The 21,310-nt window shown below is 49.9% G+C and overlaps 1 protein-coding gene across 1 annotated transcript; it reads left to right on the top strand.

Annotated features, from left to right (window-relative positions):
• Nucleotides 1-69: 69 nt before the first annotated feature.
• On the top strand, nucleotides 70-21,116 carry CATSPER4 (cation channel sperm associated 4). The gene is made up of 11 exons (XM_082412631.1): nucleotides 70-793; nucleotides 921-995; nucleotides 1,469-1,612; nucleotides 4,561-4,662; nucleotides 10,189-10,286; nucleotides 10,456-10,576; nucleotides 10,770-10,903; nucleotides 12,197-12,371; nucleotides 13,131-13,342; nucleotides 13,666-13,831; nucleotides 14,453-21,116. The coding sequence occupies exons 1-11, from the start codon at nucleotides 722-724 to the stop codon at nucleotides 14,504-14,506; spliced, it is 1,353 nt and encodes a 450-aa protein (XP_082268757.1). The 5' UTR covers nucleotides 70-721; the 3' UTR covers nucleotides 14,507-21,116.
• The last annotated feature ends 194 nt before the right edge of the window (nucleotides 21,117-21,310 follow it).

Below are 21,310 nucleotides of genomic sequence, written 5' to 3'. Positions count from 1 at the left end.
AGAATCTGGAATCTGCTTCCCAGAGGGGACTGGGATGAAAAGCTGTCGGGGGAGGGGGGCGGTGAGCGCTTTTGGTAACTAGCTCACACTGTGGCCCACCAGCCTGGGCTCTGTACCTGAAGCCCCATGCCTACCAGGGTGGTGGGTACTTCTACGCATGCCCATCTCTCCCCAGCCCTTCAGAGACCGGAGTGCTCTCCTGCCCCATCTCCAGGGGCGAAAGGTGAAAAACAGAGACCAGCCTTTCACTCTACAGCTGGGGAAACGTACCTCGCCTAGAAAGGCGGCTGGGGGGGGCAGCCCTGGAGACTGGAGTGATGGGATGGGGTAGCTGGTGGGCAGGGTTGCAGGCTGAGGTCTGCTAGGAGGAGGACCACAGAACGAAACACCTTTCTCCTCTTCTCTCTTTAACTCAGTCTCACCTCCAGCTCCTGGACGCAGAGCAGGGACCCGCCCCTGTGTCTCCGTCCAGGCTGCACAGGAGACCTGACCTGCTCTCATCAGCCTCTGACCTCTGACCCCACCCAGCCCCTTGGTGTCCGTGGCCTCCTCTGTGGCATACCAAGGGGAGTCAGTGGGAAGAGCTTCTCTTGGTATGAGAATTCCTTGGTGGAATGCGGACAGGTGGAGGTCACAGAGGCCTCTATGATATCACCACGAAGGGGGGCAGGACAGCTTGGAATGAAGTTTCTTTGAGGAGTGGGAGGGACACTGAGCAACTATGGCGGATAACCAGAGGACCTGGTGGCAGCACTGGACCGACACCACCTATATCAAGCCTTTGAACCACATGGTAGGTGGTACCTGCCTGGCTGCACTGCCCAAGCTGGGCATCCTGGGGCGGGACGAGGCACTGGAGGACCATACTGGGTCCGGAGGGGCAGTGGCTGCACTGATGGGCCCTCTCCTCACCCTTGCAGAGGGCCGCTCACGAGCCCTACCTCCGGCCAGAGGAGCAAGTGCTCATCAACCGCCGAGATATCACTAGCAGTAAGGTAAGGCCGAGGCCGGGCCTGCAGCCTGTCGGGGGGCCTGCAGCAATCCTCACCCCCACAGTGACCCTTGTGCAGCTGTGTCTACGGGGCAACCGGCCCCCAGAATACCTCTGCCCCTTCTGCCTTCTAAATGTCCCAGCTGTGATCCCTGCAGTGACCCCCCCAGGGTATGTTAGTAACCACCTGGCTGTGCACCTACAGGAGCCCCTATATAATGACAACCACTCGCCAGCAGAGACCCCAAAAGAATCTCCCTTACAATGACCCCAACAAAGACCACCCAGCAGTGACCCGCTTTTGTGGCCATTTAGGTAGTGACCTCTACACTGAGGCCCCCGTTCCATGATCCCCTCTCAGGCAACTTCTTTCCCAAGAGTGGCCCCCAAGGGTCCCTATTCACTGAGAGCAAACTTCCAGGCAGAGGCCTCCTACGGTGATACCTGCCTGAAGGAAGGTCTCCTGCCCTCTCCCAGGATGCCTGGGACATGCAGGAGTTCATCATTCGCATGTATGTCAAGGAGCTGCTCCGACACCCGGCCTTCCAGCTGCTGCTGGCCGTGCTGCTGGTGGTCAACGCCATCACCATCGCTCTCCGCACCAACTCCGTTCTTGGCCAGGTGGGACTCCAGCCTGACCTCTGACCCCACTGATCTAACAGGGGCCTGGGCAAGTCACTTCCCTCTCTGGGCCTCAGGCTCCTCATCTGTTCATGATGACTGGATTGGATGCTCTTCAAGGGCCTGTCAGTGCTGACTTTCCTAAAGATCAAGGAAGACTTCGTGGTGGGGGGGACCCAGCTTTGAGAAATGCATTGGATTTGCAGAGGAAGGACAAGAGAAAAATGGTGTGAGCAGAGGCAGGCAAATGGGTGCCTTGTGGGGAAGGGTATCCCATTTTAATCAATAGCCACTAAGTGAGAATCACTCGTACCAGATACTGCACTCAGTGCCAGGTATGGACACAACAGACCCAGTTCTGTCTCAGATAGACACAGACATATCATTCCAAATGCCTGGGTGTCACAGAGTATGTGGAAGCTCGAAGGAGGCATTGACCCTAATCTGGGTGTCAGGGAAGGCTTCCTGGAGAAAGGGACATTTAAGCAGAGAGCAAAGAATGAATAGGAGTTGGCCAGGCAGAGAGAGGTGGAGAAGAGTGTTTTGGGCAGAAGAGCATGGAAGTGAGTTCTGTGTGTCCAACTTGAAGTTTGCTATGGCTTGGGTCTTACCCTTGATGTTTTAATTTCTTACAAGGAGTCTACCACATACATGAATTGTGCTATTTAAAATCAATATTTTTAAAATGTCCAGTGTGGTGACTGATGAGTTCAGAGAGGTGGTCAGCAGCCAGAACACACAGGGTCTTTAAGTTTTGTTAAAGAGGATGTGTTTTATCCTATGTCATTGGAAAGCCAATGTTGATTTTATTTTATTTTACTTTTATTTTTTTAATTGAAGTATAGTTGATTTACAATGTTGAGTTAATTTCTGCTGTACAGCAAAGTGATTCAATTATACATATGTATATACATTCTTTTTTTATATTCTTTTCCATTGTGGTTTATCATAGGATATTGACTGTGGTTTATCATAGGATATTGTATAGTTCCCTGTGCTATACAGTAGGACTTGTTTATCCAGGAAAGCCAGGGTTTAAAGTATGGCAACATGAGAGTGACTGGCATCTAGGTGGATGGCTGCTGAAGCTCAAGGAATGGATGAGGTTGCCTGGGAGAGAGTGTTGAGTGAGAAGAGGACCAAGACAGAGCTCTGAGGAGAGCCTCCAAGTAGAGGGCAGAAAATAGAGGAGGAGATGCCAAAGGATGCTGAGGAGGGGTGGCCAGAGGAGTGGGAGGAACCCCAGGAGAGCGCATTACCAAGGGAGCAGGCAGAGGGTCAGATGTGGCCAGGAGACAGGGCAAGGAAAGGACTCTGAAGCATCCCTTGTTTAGCTCTTGTGACCTTGAGCTGCCTCTGATGTAGTGGAGGCAGAAACCCAATTGCCAAGGTTTGCAGAATGCGTGGACTACAGGGCAGATCAAAACCCGTCAATGGCTCATGAAATGAGTTCAGAGTGTAGATAGCAGCATTTTGAAGTAGAATGAAATAAAATGAAAAAGAATGAAGTAGAAATTGTAGTGGGGGAGAGGGAGGGAGGGGAGGAGGGGAGAGGGAGAGAAGGCATTATGGTGTAAAACGTAAAATATATTTCTTTGAGTCCCAGTCAAAAATGCTAAAAACCCTGATATAGAATATGTGCCCATGAAGGTCAAATCCTAGAGACTTGTGAATGCCAGACTGGTTTTGAATCTCACCCTGCAGGCCATAGGGGGCCATGGAAGCTTTGTGGGTGGAGAAGGCAACTCTGATTTAGCCACAGATGTTCATGACTTGGAGAAGGCAGGGGGACTGTTTAGGAAGCTCTTTCAATAAATAGTAAGGAGAGCCTATTGCCACCAGTGGCCAGTGGGGTAGAGCTGAAGGGAAAGATGAAGGGAAAGAAAGCCCTTCCTTGTTGTAGGCAGACGTCCCTGGCCCATGATGCCCTTTGGGAATTTGGAACAGGCTGGAAGCCCATAAACTTTAGGTCCCATCTGAGTTTCAGAAGCTCTGCCCAGAGAATTCCCTGGTGGTCCAGTGGTTAGGACTCCGCGCTTCCACTGCAGGGGGCCTGGGTTCGATCCCTGGTTGGGGAACTAAGATCCCGCATGCTGCGTGGTGTGGCCAAAAAAAAAAAAAAGAAGAAGAAGAAACTCTGCCCAGCCTCGCATTGGCTGGTGGATGGGGTTGGTGGCAAGGTGTGGGGAGCAAGAGGCTCGAAGCACTGAGTCTGTGGGCCATGGAGGTGAGGAAAGGGAGGAGTCCAGGTGACTTTGGTAGCTGCCAGGGTGGAGTCGGGGGCTGGGAGCTGTTCACGTCCCAAACTATAGCAGAGTCACAGCTTAACAGGAGACTGCGTGAACATGAGTTGGGTTTTAAACAGAATTCAAAGTCATGGATCCATCCATCAATCCATCCACCCAGGGAACATGTCTTGGACCCGTGAGTAGGGGGATACCCACGAGTTGGGTCAGGCCTGGCTGGGGGGATTTGGGAGCTGGAGCAGCAGGAGTGGTTGGGACACTCAGAGAAGCAAGGATGGGGCTCAGTGTCCTCCATCTCAAGGGCCAGGTCTTTTCCTCCCAATCCTGGAGTCTGTTCTGCTTTTCTCCACCTCCCTTTTCCTACTCTAGAGGTTAAGAACAAGGGTTTGCAGTCAGACAACAGTCTTTATCATTAACTGTCTGACCTTGGGCACCTCTCTGAGGTTCCCATCAAGTGCAAGATGGAAATAAAACCTACTTCATAGGACGATGGTGATGGTAACATGAAATAATACATTTGTGGCCTTAGCATGGTGCCTGGCACATACATGGAAGGGGTGCTCTAAACGGAGCTACAAAGATGCTGAGGATGAAGAGCAATAAGAATCTGGGCTTCCCCTCCCCTGCAGACATGCTCTCTCCCTGGTCTTGCCACCCCCTTACTCACCTCTCTGCCCTTCCTTTTCTCTATCTTCCATGTAGAAACACTATGAGTTGTTCTCTACCATAGATGACATTGTGCTGACTATCCTTATCTGTGAACTTCTCCTCGGCTGGTTAAATGGCTTCTGGATTTTCTGGAAGGTGAGATCCTGGGCCCTCCCTGCCATCACATCTATTCCTCTTTAGGGACGGCACCCCACCCCATCCCCATCCCCATCCCTGTGCACCTGGCCCTGCAAGGTGCACAGGGGGAGGGGGCTGTGTGCATGTGTGTGCATGCGTGCTCATGCAGAAGGAGAAACTAACTACTTCTGAGATGTCTGTGATGTTGCAGAAAGTAATTTGTACTAGAAGTGCAGCCTCCTGGGGTTCCAATTCCTGACCCAGCCTTCCCTAGTTCTGCGATCTTGGGAAAACCTTGATTTCCTTATCGGAGAAATACAGTTGAGAGTATCCACCTTAATTTACAGGGTTCAAGAGCAGGGGTCAGCAAAGATTTTCTGTAAAGAGTGTTGACCTGAAGAATAAAACAGTCAGTTATTTTACCAGCAAAAAAGGGTTTGTTTGGGAATAGCAGAGGAATCGCAAATCAGGACTAGCAAACTACAGCAAAAGCCATAGGCTAGTCCAACAAACAATGGAGAGGAATGTTATTTTATAGAGAAAAAGGAGGAAGTTGGGAAGGGTTGTTTTGAACCAAAATCTACTGGAGAAAAGTGAGAGTTCAGGGCGATGATGGTCTCTCATTGGCTGAGTTGTTGGAATAGTCGATTTCTTGCAGGAGATGCAATGTTCATCTTTTCCTGTTGGGGCCTGTAATTGATAATTCTTTCCCCTTTGGGATTTTTCTGTTGAAGTCTGTAATTGACAATTCATCCTGTAATTGACATCTAGTGATACTGTGTGAGAGCTCCCCCTTTTGGCCTCCCAATTCCATTGTAGTGAGGTTTCCCTTTATTAATTTTCACAAGGGTCAGATAAATATTTTAAGCTTTGTGGGCCATACAGTCTCTGTTGCAAACACTCACTTCTGCTGTGAGAGCACAAAAGCAGCCATAGACAGTACATAGACAAATGAGCATGGCTATGTTCCAAATCAATTTTATTTGTGAATACTAAAATTTGAACTTTATGTAATTTTCACATGTCACAAAACATTATTCTTCTTTTGATTTCCCCGCTAACCATTTAAAAATATAAAAACCATTCTAAACCTGAGAGTCTTTAAAAAGAGGGGCTGCTGGTCAATTTGGCCCTTGGGCTATAGTTTGCCTACCCCTATTCTGGAAGGTATCAAAAAGCTGTCTGGGTGGGAACAGATCTTAACATTACATAAAATGAGACAAAGACTCAAATTCTTTGTTTGAATAGGACTTCTAGAGTCAAGGGATTTCTGGAGTCAAGGGATCTATCTTGCCTTTGGGCATGTGCAAGAAGAGGCTTTAAAAAAGAACACGTCAGATTTTTATACCTTTCATAAAAAGGAATCATCATTTAAATACCATTACCAGGAAAACCAATTAGAATTACAAGCTTTCCAGGGGTTAGAGATGTCACTTCATAGAACACAGAATGTAGAACCTAGAACAATATTTCTGAAGTCCAGATGTCTTTTTGTTTTTCTTTTTTTATAAATTTATTTATTTATTTATTTATTTTTGTCTGTGTTGGGTCTTCGTTGCTGCACATGGGCTTTCTCTAGTTGTGGCGAGCAGGGGCTACTCTTCTTTGCGGTGCACAGGCTTCTCATTGCGGTGGCTCCTCTTGTTGTGGGCTCTAGAGCACAAGCTCAGTAGTTGTGGTGCACAGTCTTCGTTGCTCCGCGGCATGTGGCATCTTCCCGGACCAGGGCTCGAACCCGTGTCCCTGCATTGGCAGGCGGATTCTTAACCACTGTGCCACCAGGTAAGCCCCAGATGTCTTAAAGACTGCTTTGTGAAAACAACACTTGGGAGGATGTTTATTAACAGAAAATAGAATAGGATGGTGCATATTTACATGTCTCCACGCTGGAGAGGAGAATAGGTACCATGCTTTTTGTGAACATTTCAATGCACCACTTTTTCAGAACTAGCTCTAGGTTACAGGCAGACATCTGTTGCATAAGACAGAACATTTCTTCCTTCCTGTAGACCTGAGATTTCTTTTGTTACCGGCCAGGGTTCTTGGCCTCCTTAATTAATAGAAACTGATCAGAGGCCAGACAAGAAATTCAGGCAAGGCTTTATTGGGGCCCCTGCTGCAGCAGGGGGGAGAGAGAACAAGTAACAAGTTCCCTTGCTCACTCGCTCCCGAGGGGGGATGAGCTTGTCCCTTATGTGGGGTGAGGGTAGAGGATTGTCCTGGGGTCGGACTGGAGGGGTGGCTTGGGTGGTCTGCCCACCCCTTTGGTGATGTTGTGTGCAGGGGGCATGCACAGTACCCTGCTTTTGCTCCCAACCCCCTGCCTTTGCTCCCTGCTCTTCAGAAGTGGCATTTGGGCCTTTTGTATCTTTTTGTCCATAATTTGCCCCAGCTGCTCATGCGGGCAGTTATTTTTAGTCCCTTATAATTTCTTTGTATTTTGTTGCTCGAGGAGATGTGTATCAGGTGCAAGCACTGCAGCCAAGGGTCCCAGGTCCCAGCCTGTCTCGCTTTTAGCAGCAGTTAGGAAGGCCTGCACTTTCAAGGGGCCTGCACTTTCAAAGCTAAGCTCCAGTGTTTCATTAGCACAAGAGAACTGGAGCAAGCCTGAGAATCTTCTGTTCTTCCAAGCCACTCTGCTTGTCCTCTCAAGGACAAGATTTCTCAACCTCGGCACTGTTGACATGTTGGTCTGGATAATTCTTTGTTGTCGGGGGACTGTCCTGTGCATTGTAGAATGTTTAGCAGCATTCCTGGCCTCTACCCATTAGATGACGTTAGCACCTTCCTACCTGTGACAATCAAGGATGTCCCCAGACATTGCCAGATGTCCTCTGGAAGGCAAAACCACCCTCCAGAACTAATGGCTGAGAACTAATGTCCCAAATCCTAACCTTCATCTGGGGCCAGCCTCCCAGGGCCAAAAGCCAGGGCTTGTTAGAGGCCCTCTGCTGTCTCCTTCCCTACCCCCAACCCCTCCCCTGATCCCAGCGTACAAGGACTGCTCCCTGTTGAATGGGTAGATGGAAAGGGAGAATGCAGGGGAGGGAGGAAAGTCTGCAAGTTAATATCTCAAATATTACCCAGGCACGTGGGGATCCCCAACGTTTTGCCCCCAGTGCCCCCTTTTCTATGGCCCTCGTGTGGCTCCTCCCTCTTCTTCTTACCTCCATAGCCTATTAATTACTATTTCACCACCTAAATAGTTCTCAGATTTCTTGCTGCCTCTGCATCTCTGCTATCCCTGTTCTAGCTCCTACTTTGTCTTCTCTCACCAGGATGTTGCTATGGCTTCCTGTGTACCCCACCTGCCATCAAAGTAATTTTCCGAAGGCCCAAGACAAAGTACCCTTAAACTCCTCCAGTGGCTCCCTATTGTTTATAGGATCAGGTCTAAATGCCTCACTGTGATTAAGGCCTTCCATGATGTGGCTCTTGCTTGCTTTTGCAGCCTCATCACTCCTGGCCTTACCCTTGGGTATTCCAGCTACATCAGGCTGCTTGTAGTGGCATTCCCCAATACACACTTTCAAGTGCATGCATGCACACACACATACACACACACACACACACACACACACACACACACACACTGCTGTTTCTCACCTCATGCCCATGCTGACCCCTAGTCTATAAAATCTCTTTGCCACTTACTCACTTGCTTTCCTCCTACTTACAGCTTAAGACTCATGCAGATGTCTTCTCTTCCAGGAAGTCTTCCTGTCTCTCCCAGGCTAGGTTAGTTGTTGCTCTGTCTCCCTAATGCTTTGTACTCACCTCTCACCTGGAGTTAAAATTTACTGTCTATCCACCTCCCTCAAAATAGTCTGTGAGCCGAGCAGGGCAGAAATCCTATATCTTCAGGATCTGATTTGAGGTGTGGCATACAGTAGGAGCTTAATACTGAATGGATAGAGGGATGGAGCTGTAGACAGGCAGACTTGTGTCTCCCTGTGTATGTTTAGGCACCGACACTTTGAATGTGAAACACCAGGAGGGCTTGTGTTTATTGGACTGCCTAGTAAATTTAAGAACTTTTTCTCCATTAAAAATCATTTTCTTTTTGAATATTTAATGCAGCTACATATTGGTCAAAACTGTACTGAGAGACTGTCATATAGAATGAAGTAAGTCAGAAAGAGAAAAACAAATATCATATATTAACACATATGTGTGGAATCTAGAAAAATGGTGTAAATGAACTTATTTGCAAAGCAGAAATAGAGACACGGACGTAGAGAACAAACGAATGGATACCAAGGGGGGAAGGGGGGGTGGGATGGACTGGGAGATTGGGATTGACATGTATACACTACCGTGTATAAAACAGATAACTAATGATAACAGGCTGTATGGCACAGGGAACTCTACTCGGTGCTCTGTGGTGACCTAAATGGGAAGGAAATCCAAGGAAGAGGGGATATATGTGTACATGTGGCTGATTCACTTTGCTGTACAGCAGAAACCAACACAATACTGTAAAGCGACTATACTACAATTAAAAAAAAAAAAGACTATTGAAAGGCACACACAGAATTCTTGTTCCCACTCCTGACCCTTCATCCCTTCCCCTCATCCCCACCCTCTTCAGATAATCTTCGTTATTTATAATCTCTTGTTTATCCTCCTAGTGTTTATTTTGCAATCATAAGCAAATATGTACATATTTTTAGTCTTCCCTTTCCTAACAGTAACATACTGTAAACACTGTTCTGCACTTTCCTTTTTGTCACTTAATGGATCTTTCTATATCAGTACATGGAGATCTTTCTCATTATCCTGTACTCCACTGAATGAATGTGCAATAGTTTATTCAACCAGTGTCCCAATTGCTGAACACTGGTTATTTTCAGCCTTCTACGAATGTCATTTTGTACTTGTACTAGAGTTTGTGTGGGTCGGATTTCAAGAAGTGGGATCACTGGTCAAAGGTAAATGCGGATTATTTATTAGAGCAAATTCTCCTCTGTAGTGGTTGTGCTCAAATTTGTCATACACATGAGCTTCCTTCCTCCATCCCCATTCTGAAAAGTTTGTGCCATATTGGACAAAGGGCTTGCAAAATGTGCCTTCTTCTACAGTGAGAGTTAGTTCACCTCTGACCTGGCTATTGAAGCACTGTTCCTTAATGTTTTAATCAGTATTTATTTTCATTTTATTATTAATTGTAGTGTGTGTCACACAAAGCTGGAGCATCCAAACACTCTCAGGTCACCTAACTGCAGGGCAAGGCCATTGTCAGCAGCGCACTAGCCAAGGTGGGCGCTCAGCTTAGGAACTGGCTGTGTATATGTGAGAGACTCCACTGTGTGCTTCAGACACTGTGCTTGGCTATTGACATGTGTATGAGACAGCGAGCGCATGCACGTTTTGTGGCATGTTTGGGGCGACAGCAGGATGAGTAACAGCAGTGGATGGCAGATGACTGGCCCTGCTTCGAGAGGACCATTGAGTCCCCCATCCTTGGGGTGTAGGGAGGGCAGACCCAGGATGAACCCATGGGCTGGACCTGACAGACCCTGCTGGGGCTGGCCCACCCCCCAGGACGGCTGGAACATCCTCAACTTCCTTATCATCTTTATCTTGCTCCTGGGGTTCTTCTTCAATGAACTCAGTGCCATCTCTATCACCTACACCCTCAGGTAAGCTGGAAACTCTGAGAAAAGAAGGGACCTGTCTGGACCCTGGGAAAGAGAGGAAGGGGTTGTTACCAGGTGGGGATCAGCTCTGCCTTTCTGGGCAGGTGGGGGGACGGTGAGGAGGAGGGGTCTGGGAAGGGCCGAGGGGCAGTCCTGAGAGGCTCTGCCACAGGGCACTGCGTCTGGTGCACGTGTGCATGGCAGTGGAGCCCCTGGCCCGGATCATCCGTGTCATCCTGCAGTCAGTGCCCGACATGGCCAACATCGTGGCCCTCATCCTCTTCTTCATGCTGGTCAGTGCCCTCCCCTGCCCCCGGCTACTCCCCTTCCCTGAACAGGGCCCTAGGTCCCTGGGGATACAGGGTGTCTGGAGAAGAGGAGAGGCTATGGGCCTGAAGCCCTGTGACTCCCCTGACAGCTCATTTGCATGTCCTGTCCCCAAGGCCCTCGGGTGAAGTCCGGGCGGGTCTCTGGTCTCTTTGGCAGGTGTTCTCAGTATTTGGGGTCACTCTCTTTGGTGCGTTCGTGCCCATGCATTTCCAGAACATGCAGGTTGCCCTGTATACCCTCTTCATCTGCATCACCCAGGATGGCTGGGTGGACATCTATGGTGACTTTCAGTGAGTGCCCATGGGGCTTCCAGGGGAGGGGGGGGCGCCCAGTCCAGGCGAGCTAGGCAGGGAGGGGCTGGGCTCCCAGGGGCAACAAACTGACTGGGGAGGGAGATGGGCTCTTGGGTGGGAGTGCGGCTCCAGGGCTTGGGATGAGGATGGCACAGCAGGAGGGGGATGCCTGGGGCTTTAAACTGGAGAAAAGCAGACTCCCTGGAGCTGAGGCCTCTGGGTTTGCAGTCTACTTGAAGCGTCATCCCAATGAAACTCCACCCATTCAAGGTCCCACTGCAGGCTATTCATGGAGATTTCTCCCATTATGCTCAGCAGCTGGGCAACTAGGCCTTGGGCAAGGGAGCAGGTCTGTGGTTGCACCTAGGGTTCCAAGGCAGCCTCCCAGCCCACACTGGAGCCCACCAAACTGCCTGGACTCCTGAGAGCTTAGGGTCTCATTTATTCATTCTGAAACCCACTGCCCAAGGTCATTATTGGCCACAGATGGCTCCCTGGGTTCTGTTCTTTACCTCTTTCCCATTAAGCCTAAACCCTATTTGTTTCCAGTCCACTCCAGCGAGTGGGTCCCCCTGACTGATTTTCTTTTTATCTCCTTCGTGTGAGAGTAGAAGCCCAGTTGGTAAAGGGGCTTCTGCACTCATTACCCATTATGATGCAGGCAGTGGAAAAATCATGGAGTGTGCAATAAAGATGGCCTGGGGTTTTGAGTCTGCTCCACTGCACTAGCCGTGCAGCCGTCTGAGCCTCAGTTTCCTCATCTGTCAACTGGGGATTATAATACATTATTAACCGTGTCATGGATTGCTGTGAGAATTAGTAGAGTCTGGCACTGTGTACACACACATGCACACACATGCATAGCAAGAGAGAGAAAACTATTATTTGGGAAAATATTTTATGGGAGATTTACAATAGGTATTAACAGTGGGTGGGATTTTTTTCCTGTTTATTTTCCTTCTGATCTTTCTATAATGAGCTTGAATTACTTTTTATAATAAGAACGACATGACTAAAGAATATAGCCAATAGATTAAACTCGATAATGCTGACGTACAAATCCCCACCTTGCAGGGCTGGCTTGAGGACCGCCCACTGTCTGGCAGTACAGCTGGTGCTCAGTAAAAAGCAGCTGCAGGGACAATTAGGAGTAAAGCATTAGATCTCCACAACAGCAGTGAGGCAGCAGAAGTCCCAGTGGGCCTTGAGATAATTTCCCCATCTCATAGACGAGGAAACTGAGACCCAAAGGGCCAGGGAGGTGATAGGGCCCCTGACTGCCATCTCCAGGATGGAGACAAGGGAGTACGCAGTGGAGATTGGGGGCGCCATCTACTTTGCCATCTTCATCACCGTCGGTGCCTTCATTGGCATCAACCTGTTGGTCGTCGTGGTGACCACCAATCTGGAGCAAATGATGAAGGCAGGCGAACAGGGGCAACAGCGTCAAATAGCCTTCAGTGAGGTGAGTGAGATGGGGAGGGCAGGGGGGGAGGGGCAGAGTGTATTTGAGTGCTGAATTGAGCATGTGTGTTTGTGTGCGCGCGCACACTCGGGGGCCTGAAGAAAGCCAAGCCTGAGACGTGGAGGCAGCATTGCCCACCGCCAGCTCACCAACGGGGGCTTCTGAGGGGTGTGGGGTTCCTAGGTGTCTCGTTCTATGGCAACTAAAACCTAAGCAGCTGAGTGACCTTAGGGCGTTTAACCAATCTAAGCCTCAATTTCTTCTCCTGTAAAATGGAAATAATAATTGTACTTCATAGGGCTATTATGATAATTTCATGGGTAAACGAACAGTACTTGGCACATACTAAGAACTCAATAAATATTAGCTATAGTGTTATTCATTCAGGGGTAGAGCTTCCGAAAGGCTGGGGAGTGTAGTGTGGAGTATTGCCTAAAGTGTTGAGGGCTGTGGGCTGTGACTTGAGAGTAGATAGGGTTTCAGAAGTTTGCTGGGTAGGATTTATCAGGAGTGAAATGGTGGGGGAAGCACTAAGTTTTGAAAAGGGGTGAGAATTTCCAAAAAGGTGAGGGATGGGCTCGTGCGTTTCAAGTTGAGCTCCCACAGCGAACGAGAGAGCCTAAGATTGGTTAGAGCTGAAACAAGGAGCATTAGAACCCCGGTGTCCTGAGACTCATCCTCCCCGAAGCCAAGCAGGAAGGGGCAAGGGGAGGGGGTGCCGGCTGAGCCGCCCTTCCCTCTCCATTTCCCCCTCCCCAGACAGGCAACGAGGAGGGAAATGGGAATAACGAGCTGCCGCTGGTGCACTGCGTGGTCGCCCGTTTGGAGACATCTGGCGTCCCCCAGGAGCCGTTTATGGGGGGCCTCCCGACGAACCTCTCAGAAGACACATTCGACAACTTTTGCTTGGTGCTCGAGGCAATACAGGAGAACCTGATGCAGTACAAGGAGATCCGAGATGAGCTCAACACGTAGGGCGGGTACTGGGGGTACCCTCGAGTCTCGTGAGTCAGGGCTGAGTGAAGCCTCAGCTTCTTCTGGCCTCACGCCCTCACCGTTTTATAATGCGGACCCTGGGGCCCAGAGAGGTTAAGTGAATTGCCCAGGTTTCGCCAGCCTGTCGGTGAGGGAACTGGAATCCAGACCTCCCGGTTCCTCGCATCTCACAAGAGCCTCGAGCCTCGGCCTCTCTCAGAGTAAAGGGGGAGGGCGAAGGGGGCTGGACACCAGGGAAGAGATGGGAGGGCAGCCTTCCAACCCTCACCCTCGGAACGCGCCACCCCTCCGCCCTCAGGATAGTGGACGAAGTACGCTCCATCCGCTTCAACCAGGAGCAGGAGGAGGAGCTGATGCAGAGGCACTTGTCGTGGAGCCTGCCGAGGGCGAGCGGGTCCTCCATAGCCATCCGTGAGATGACTTGTCAGCAAGACTTGATCACTGCGCTCGTCAACAGGGAAAAGGTGAAGCTTCCCTCTCCTACCCAATCGGTACTCACCTCGCCACCCCACCCAGCTCAGCCTCAACCCCATTAGTCAAGGTCTCTGTCTGTTCCAAGATCTGGTCCGCCCCCTAGACTCCCAAGCACCCCAGCAGTCACCGCCAATCTGGTCAGGCTCCAACTTTTCCTTCTCCGGGAGGGCCCGCCCCTCCCATAGGGCTCCACCCACTGAGCCATCTCGGTCTTCAGCGCTGTCAAACCTACCCTTTCTTAGTGAGACTTGAGCGGTTCAGTTCCTGCTTAGTGGCAGATACTCAGGCCCACTGGGGGCATAGGACCCCCAGGTCCTGTCTAGGGTGCATAAGAGGAGCAGCCTCCTGAGGGAGGAAGATTCTATGGAGAAAAAGTCACACTCCCACATTATTTAGTTTCTTTCTGCTTCCCACACCATCAGACCGGGAGCCTTGTGAATGTCCACGGCCTGAGCTCCCACGGTCGGAGAGCAGACTCGGCAGGCTAGAGTTAGACGTGAAGGACTTCCTGCCAGGCCTGGATGAACAGCTGTTGAGCTGAAGGAGGGGAGTAAGGGGGTGTCTGCCATGTCAGGGTGGGGGCATTGACAAGAAGACCTCTTGGTTTGCAGGTTCAGGAATCCAACACAAATGTACTCCTTAACAAACACAAGTGCAGCCGCTGAGAGGGCAGGACGGGAGCCAACGGGCATGAGCACACACACCCAGCCACTGCATCTTCTGCATCACTAGCATGACCTGGCACATCCTGGCCTGAACCCATCCTCTCCCTTACACCCGGGCAGATGCCTGGGGATGGAAGGGGGCGGTATCTCTAGGGCTTGTGCCTGTGAGCCCCAGGTCCAGAGGAGCCGGGACGGAGAAGGATGCTGGATGAGAGTGGGAGCCCTACCACAAGGATGAGCACAGAAGAGGGTGCTGGCCAAGGCAGCCAGGATTTGCCCTAAGGATGGGCATCCCTGGTATCCTGCTAGACCAGAACTAGATGTAGTCTAAGTGGGCCCAAGCACCAAGAGAAGAAAGGTGAGGCCAGTGGGGCCAGGTATCTGTATCAACAATAAACTTTTGTGTTGGGATCAATGTGTCTGACTGGTGGATCTCCAAACCCTTGGGGCAGCCTTGCCCCTCAAAAGCCTGTTTGTCCAATGGGAGAGTCACTGACTGTCCTCCAGAGCTTCCAGTCTAAAGGGAGAGAAAATCCACACCATGAAAATTTTTGACTTAATGGTAGAGATATAATCCCTGCCCTTAGGGTCCTAAATTCTGGGGCTGAAAATCTGGTCCTCACAGTTCCTCACAGTTGGGAGTGCCTCTCTTATGAAGGAGACACCCTACCCTCTCCCTGTGTCTGAAGGTGTAGGAGACTGGTGCTCATTCTGGGGAGTTCTAGTCTGATGGGGTCACCATTGACCAGGTCATGCAGGTACAGGAAGCTCTGTCCCGGATCAATGGAGAACGGCTGGGCGAAGTGTGGGTCCTGGCAGGCTCTCTGGGGGAGAAGAGCACTGAAGCTTCCTGGAAGGCATCAGGAGGAATTTGAGGGTCAGGTGAATGAAGTCCGGTGGAGAACTTGGGACCTGTGAGACCTCTTTGGGAGCTCCATACCAAAGACCAGCGAGAGCCACAGCAGGTTCCTGAGCTAGGCAATGCAGAGTCTGAGAAAGCTGTGGCAGTCGCGGGCACTATGAAGAGCTGCCTTGGTGGATTCTCATCCTTGGGCAAATCACTGGGCCTCATTTTCCCCATCTGTGCAATCGGGAGAGGATAAGATTGAGCACCAGCTCTAAAATCAAATGGCCAGCACTCAGCCCCAGAGTTGGGAGACTGATGAGATCACCTGTATGGCTGAGACTCAGTTTCCCTGATGTTGTGTGAGGGGAAGCCTGGAAGAGATGCTGTGTGAGAGTTCTGCCCAGCTGTTCAGCAAAGACTGACAACTAGGGGCCTTGGGGATATTCACCAGTTGGAATGGGAATCCCCAGAGGCCCACTGATTGCAGGTGATGGGAAACTCCACCCTTCATCCCCTCCCACTGGCATTGCTTCCAGCCCTGAAAAGCCCCCTGGGGCCTGCTGGGAAGGAGTCTGGACAACTGGGGCAGGGGTGGTGCACTCAGCAGGCAGGTGAGAGGTGGCACCCCAGCAGTGCTTCACTGTCTTGGAGTGCTATCTGTTCCCCTGTTTGGGCCAAGACTCCAGGACCATCAACCAGCAGAACGATGGGCAGCCAGTGGCTTTTGCTGCTGCTTCAGCTATTTATTAGGAATGGAGCCCTCAATCTGCCTGGTGAGTAGCCACATACACCCTTTCCATCCATCCTTCTCTGGGGGGGCTCACAGCCTTTTTCTGGCTCATCAGGGAGGGGAGGAAGGTGGTGGAAGATCAGGTAGTGTCCCCAGGAAGATCTCATGTGAGCACAGCCATCCCCCAACCCACCCCTAAATTGTCTGAAAGGCTTGGGGCACCAATGAGCTTGGGGGCAGGAACATGATGGGATGACCTCCAAAGAACTTCTGGCTTTGCCCATCCATCCTCATCCAGGATGCTATATTTGTCTGTCTATTCCCTCCATTCTGTCTGTCATCTCAGCTGTCTCCCCTTTTCTGTCTGTCCTTTCCATCTGGGCTGGGCCAATAGCTTGGGGTTTCAGTAGGCTAGTTCCCTCTCAATCTGGCCCAGAACTGAGGGCCCAGGGGCTTGGACCCCTGCCCTACTCCAGCAAAGATCAGCCGCCACCCCCAATGCCTCACTGAGCCCGATGGAGGAGTGCAGCCCTGGATCCTGAGCTCCTAGGGCAATATAGGGGAAGATATTGGGAGGTGGCAGGAAATTGCATGTTTGAGCAATCCCATGAGTCATGACTTTTTCCAAGGCCAGGAGTATCCTTGGCAGAACACCCAGGAAGCAGACACCAGTTTTGGTGAGAGGCACAGAAGGGGATAATTATTATCAATAGCAGTTTCTACTTATTGAGCACCTACTGTATGCTAAGCACTGTGCTAAGTGCTTCACATGCATTATCTCATTTAATCCTCATGACCGCCAGTGAGGTAGGTATTTTTATCACTGCTGTTTTACAGTTGAGGAAACCGAGACTCAGAGACATAAAGTGATTTGTCCCCTCATCAGAGCTGGGAGTATGTCCCAGGTCTGACTTTAGAGTTCAGGCCACATTCCATTGCTTCTCAAAGAAGCTGCTGTCGTCAGGAAACTTCAATATCATATAAATGTCAATTCTTACCAAATCTTTAATTGCGACACACTTTCAATCAAAATCCTAACAGGGTTTTTTGTAGAAGTTGACATGCGATTCTAATACACATAAGGCAGAACAAAAGGCCAGCAATAGCCAAGATAACTTTGAAGAGCAAGGTGGGAGACTCAATCTACCAGATACTGAGACTTACATTAAAGTAAGAGAATGTGGTGTTGTTGCAACAATAGACAAGCAAACCAATGGAATGAAAGAGCAGGGAAATCAGTCTGGATTGTAATAACAGGTAGCATGACAAATCGATCAGTGGGAAAAGGATGGACTTTTCCATAAGGGGGCAGGGACAACCGGTTAACCACATGGAAAAAACATAAAATTAGATCCAGTGGAAACATCTCTTCCTGCAAATAAAAACTCGAGACTCCCGTAGCAAGACATCTGTTCATTTCAGCCTGGAATTTTGTTGCAAACGTACCCACGGATCACTAGAGTTTAGAGGACTCTTGCGATATTAAGCCCAAGTCCCTCACTGTGCTGAGGGGGATGTAGAAGCACTGAGAGTGGTGGGGGTCTTCCCCAAGACTACACAGCAAGTCAGTAATAGAGCCAGGTCTAGAGCCTAGATCCCCCACTCTTTCCGTGCATCCTGGCCAGCACTCCTGCCCTATTGTGACCCCTTAGCTCTATTCAGGGCTAGAAGAAAGTGGGAGGTGGAAGGAGCAGATGCCAGATGGGGGCGGGGGCGGGGAGAAGGGTCAGTGCCTCTTTGGAGCTAGGTTGTGGGAAGGACAAGCCTATCACCTCCAGTTTTCTGAATTAGTCCTTTGACAAAGACCAAGGTTGCAATGACAGGGCATCGGGTGATGCTCCTATTTCTGCCCATTGCCCAGGGGAAAGAGGAAGGTTTCCAAGGGATCCAGCTCAGTGTAGCTGATTTGGGCCTTTTTCTCTAGAGAGAGTGGCTGGCCCGGACATGAGAATGAAGCAATGTCTTTGTGAGGCAGTGCAGCGTGGTAGGGAAGACATTGGGCTCTGGGATCTGATGGATCTGATTTCAAATCCAGTGCCACCACTTCCTGGCTGTGTGACCTTGAACAGATGCCTTCACCTGTCTGAACCTCAGTTTCTTCATCTGATAAATAGAAATAATTGTCCGTACTTCAGGGTGGATGTGAGGATTCAGTGCACCAATGCTTGCACATTGGAACAGCACCTTACTCAGACAAGGTGAAAAACCAAAGGTTGTCAAAATTATCTTTGACTGTTATTGCACTAAATGAAGCACTTGGCTTTTGATTAGGGGTCACGTTGTAAAAAAAAAAAAAATTGTGTATCTTTAAATATTATAATCATATTCAATGCAGTAGGAAACTCACATCAAAAAAGGCATCGAGAAATCAAAGATCAAGTGTGATAATAGATTTCCATCTTTTTCTGACTCTGTCTCTGTAATAGTTCTTGAGTGGAATGAGACATAGTTGCCAGAATTAGTTAAATTCGCTCTCCCTGGCATGCATCAGCTGAGATCTATTAGCACAGAGCTGGCACATAAATGAATGCGCGCCAGTAATAATGTAGTTGGTGTTTTGTTTTTTGTTTTTGTTTTTGGCTGCGTTGGGTCTTCGTTGCTGTGCGCAGGCTCTCTCTAGTTGCAGCAAATGGGGGCTACTCTTCGTTGCGGTGCACGGGCTTCTCATTGCAGTGGCTTCTCTTGTGGAGCACAGGCTCTAGGTGCGCAGGCTTCAGCAGTTGTGGCACGCGGGTTCAGTAGTTGTGGCTCGCAGGCTCTAGAGCGCAGGCTCAGTAGTTGTGGCTCACGGGCTTAGTTGCTACGCGTCATGTGGGATCTTCCCGGACCAGGGCTCAAACCCGTGCCCCCTAGCATTGGCAGGTGGATTCTTAACCACTGCGCCACCAGGGAAGTCCCATGTAGTTGGTGTTGATATCATTTTTATTGAATCTTCCAATAAAGATATTTGATAAAGTGAGAACATCTGAGAAGAACTCTGGATTGGTGGAGGGAACAGGTATATAGGTTTCTTTTTGTTTGTTTGTTCGTTTTACAGGCATTATGACAACCTGGGGGTCAGCTACAACATCTTCCACAAAAGACTCTGGAACTGTGGGAACTATAGAGTGTTCCTCCACAATTTCATCTCCATCCAACAATGGGAGAGACAATGGCCCTGCAGTTCCACCTAACGCCTCACCAACAACCGGCAGGACAGAACCATCTGAGTCCCAGCAGCATACCACATCAGCTGCTCCTCCAGTTTCACTACCAGCCAGCAGCTCTGCTGGGTCCACTGAGCAGACAACCCCAGCACATGAGACTCAAGAGGAGAGATTAAATACAGTTATCATCACAACCTCTGAGGGCACAACGCTGCCAAATTCCATGGTGACCTCTACATTGAAGGACCAGGGAGGGACAACCAGAAGCACAGTCTCATCCAGCATGGCCACGTCAGCAAACCCCTCAAAACAGAACCAGTGTGCTCCAGCTGCAACCCCATTCACCTCAAGCTCCGGAGCCAATGGATTGAAGTCATCAGTGGCCGCTGACTCTCCAAAAGTCGGCCACGATCACAGCTCCAACGGCTTTAAACACACCAGGCAATGACGTCACATCATTGGGGTCCATGAGAACCACTGTCTCTGAGAAGTCGGCTACAACGCTATCCCCCACAACATTGGACGAAATCACTGATGTGAAAGAATCTTTACCTGTGACAAGCAGTGCAGTTACACCGCTTCACTAACCGTGACCACCTGGGGACAGACATGCCTGGGACTCAGGAAGGGGTAACTACCGCTGCACCCTCAACCCCAATAACAGCCCCACGATGAGCACGCTGTCCAGAAGACATCACAGCACCATCACACAAGCACCTTCCCATCCAGTGGAATCAGCCCCCAGTGCTGGCACTGCAATGGCCCAGTCACCTGAGACAACAGCTGCTCATTCAACAACCCTTATCCCCAGCTCCTCGGGGATGACAAAATCTGCTGCCAGCACTGAAGCCAGTCAAGCCTCCCCTAAACACACCAAGAACAGTAGTCCTGGAGCAGGAGTCTGTGCTTCGGATGAATACCCGGCGGACAGGAGAGTTTGTATGTGCAATAACAGCTACTATGCCCACTCAGGTAAGTCTGAGGAACTCATGTCATATGGCGAAGAACTCTTCACAACTCTGTGAAGGCCCAGATGAACACATGTCCAAAGGGTGTGGGAGGGCCAGTGAGGTTTTGTCAGACATTGACATCTAAAGAGTCCATCTGGGCAGAGGTTATTTCTAGTGAGAGGAAAGGTAGTTGAGCATATGAATTTGTCTTAGTCAATTCAGGCTGCTATAACAAAATACCATGCACTGGGTGGCTTATGAACAACAGAAACACTTCTCACATTTCTGGAGGCTGGAAGTCCAAGATCAAGGCACCAGTAGGTTTGCTATTAGGTGAGGGCCCCCGTCCTGGTTCATAGACAGCTGTCCTCTTGCTGTGTCCTCACATGATGGAATGGGCAAGGGAGCTCTCTGGGGTCTCTCTTATAAGGGCACTAATCCCATTCATAAGGGCTCCACCCTCATGACCTAATCACCTCCCAAAGGCCCCACCTCCTAATACTGTCACATTGGACATTAGGATTTAACATATGGATTTGGGGTGGGGGTGTGTGCAAATATTCAGTATATAGCAGAGGTAGAATGGACAATTCATCAACCCCCAGCCCCCAGGATTCTAATTACTGACCAGAGATTAAGCCTTCCTGGGGGCAGTAGATGATGATCCACTAAAGAAAAAGGCTGTAGCCCCAACGCAGGCCTGGAGGGCTAGACAGGGAAACTGAGGCAAAAATCTTGTTGAGGCAAGACCAGTGTGGCTGGGTTCACAGGCTCTCCCTGTGTTAGTAGCAGTACAACTAACTCCCAGGCTCACCCTCTGGCAGGGCAGAAGCTGGGTCCTGGGAACCAAAAAAGATGATGGTGTCCCCCAAACATATGCCTCCTACAGTTGAAATAAATCTAACCCACCAAAACTTTTCAAGTTAGCAAAATTTTGATTTTCCTAAAATGACTAGCGTGCTTTTTTTTTTTTTCTTTTGGCTGTGTTGGGTCTTCGTTGCTGCATGGGCTTTCTCTAGTTGCAGCGAGCGGGGGCTGCTCTTCGTTGCTGTGTGCAGGCTTCTCATTGCGGTAGCTTCTCTTGTTGCGGAGCACAGGCCCTAGAATGCACAGGCTTCACTACTTGTGGCT

Source organism: Balaenoptera physalus, assembly GCF_965194825.1.
Source record: "Balaenoptera physalus genome assembly, chromosome: 1".
Lineage (NCBI taxonomy): Eukaryota > Metazoa > Chordata > Mammalia > Artiodactyla > Balaenopteridae > Balaenoptera > Balaenoptera physalus.
The sequence above is the reverse complement of the archived record's forward strand: the minus strand, read 5'-3'. Positions and strand labels throughout refer to the sequence as shown.

Coding starts and splice junctions, on each gene's coding strand:
- CATSPER4 (XM_082412631.1), top strand. CDS start 722: ATGGCGGATAACCAGAGGACCTGGTGGCAGCACTGGACCGACACCACC. Junction 794..920: donor TCAAGCCTTTGAACCACATG/GTAGGTGGTACC, acceptor TCACCCTTGCAG/AGGGCCGCTCACGAGCCCTA. Junction 12,372..13,130: donor GTCAAATAGCCTTCAGTGAG/GTGAGTGAGATG, acceptor CCCCCTCCCCAG/ACAGGCAACGAGGAGGGAAA.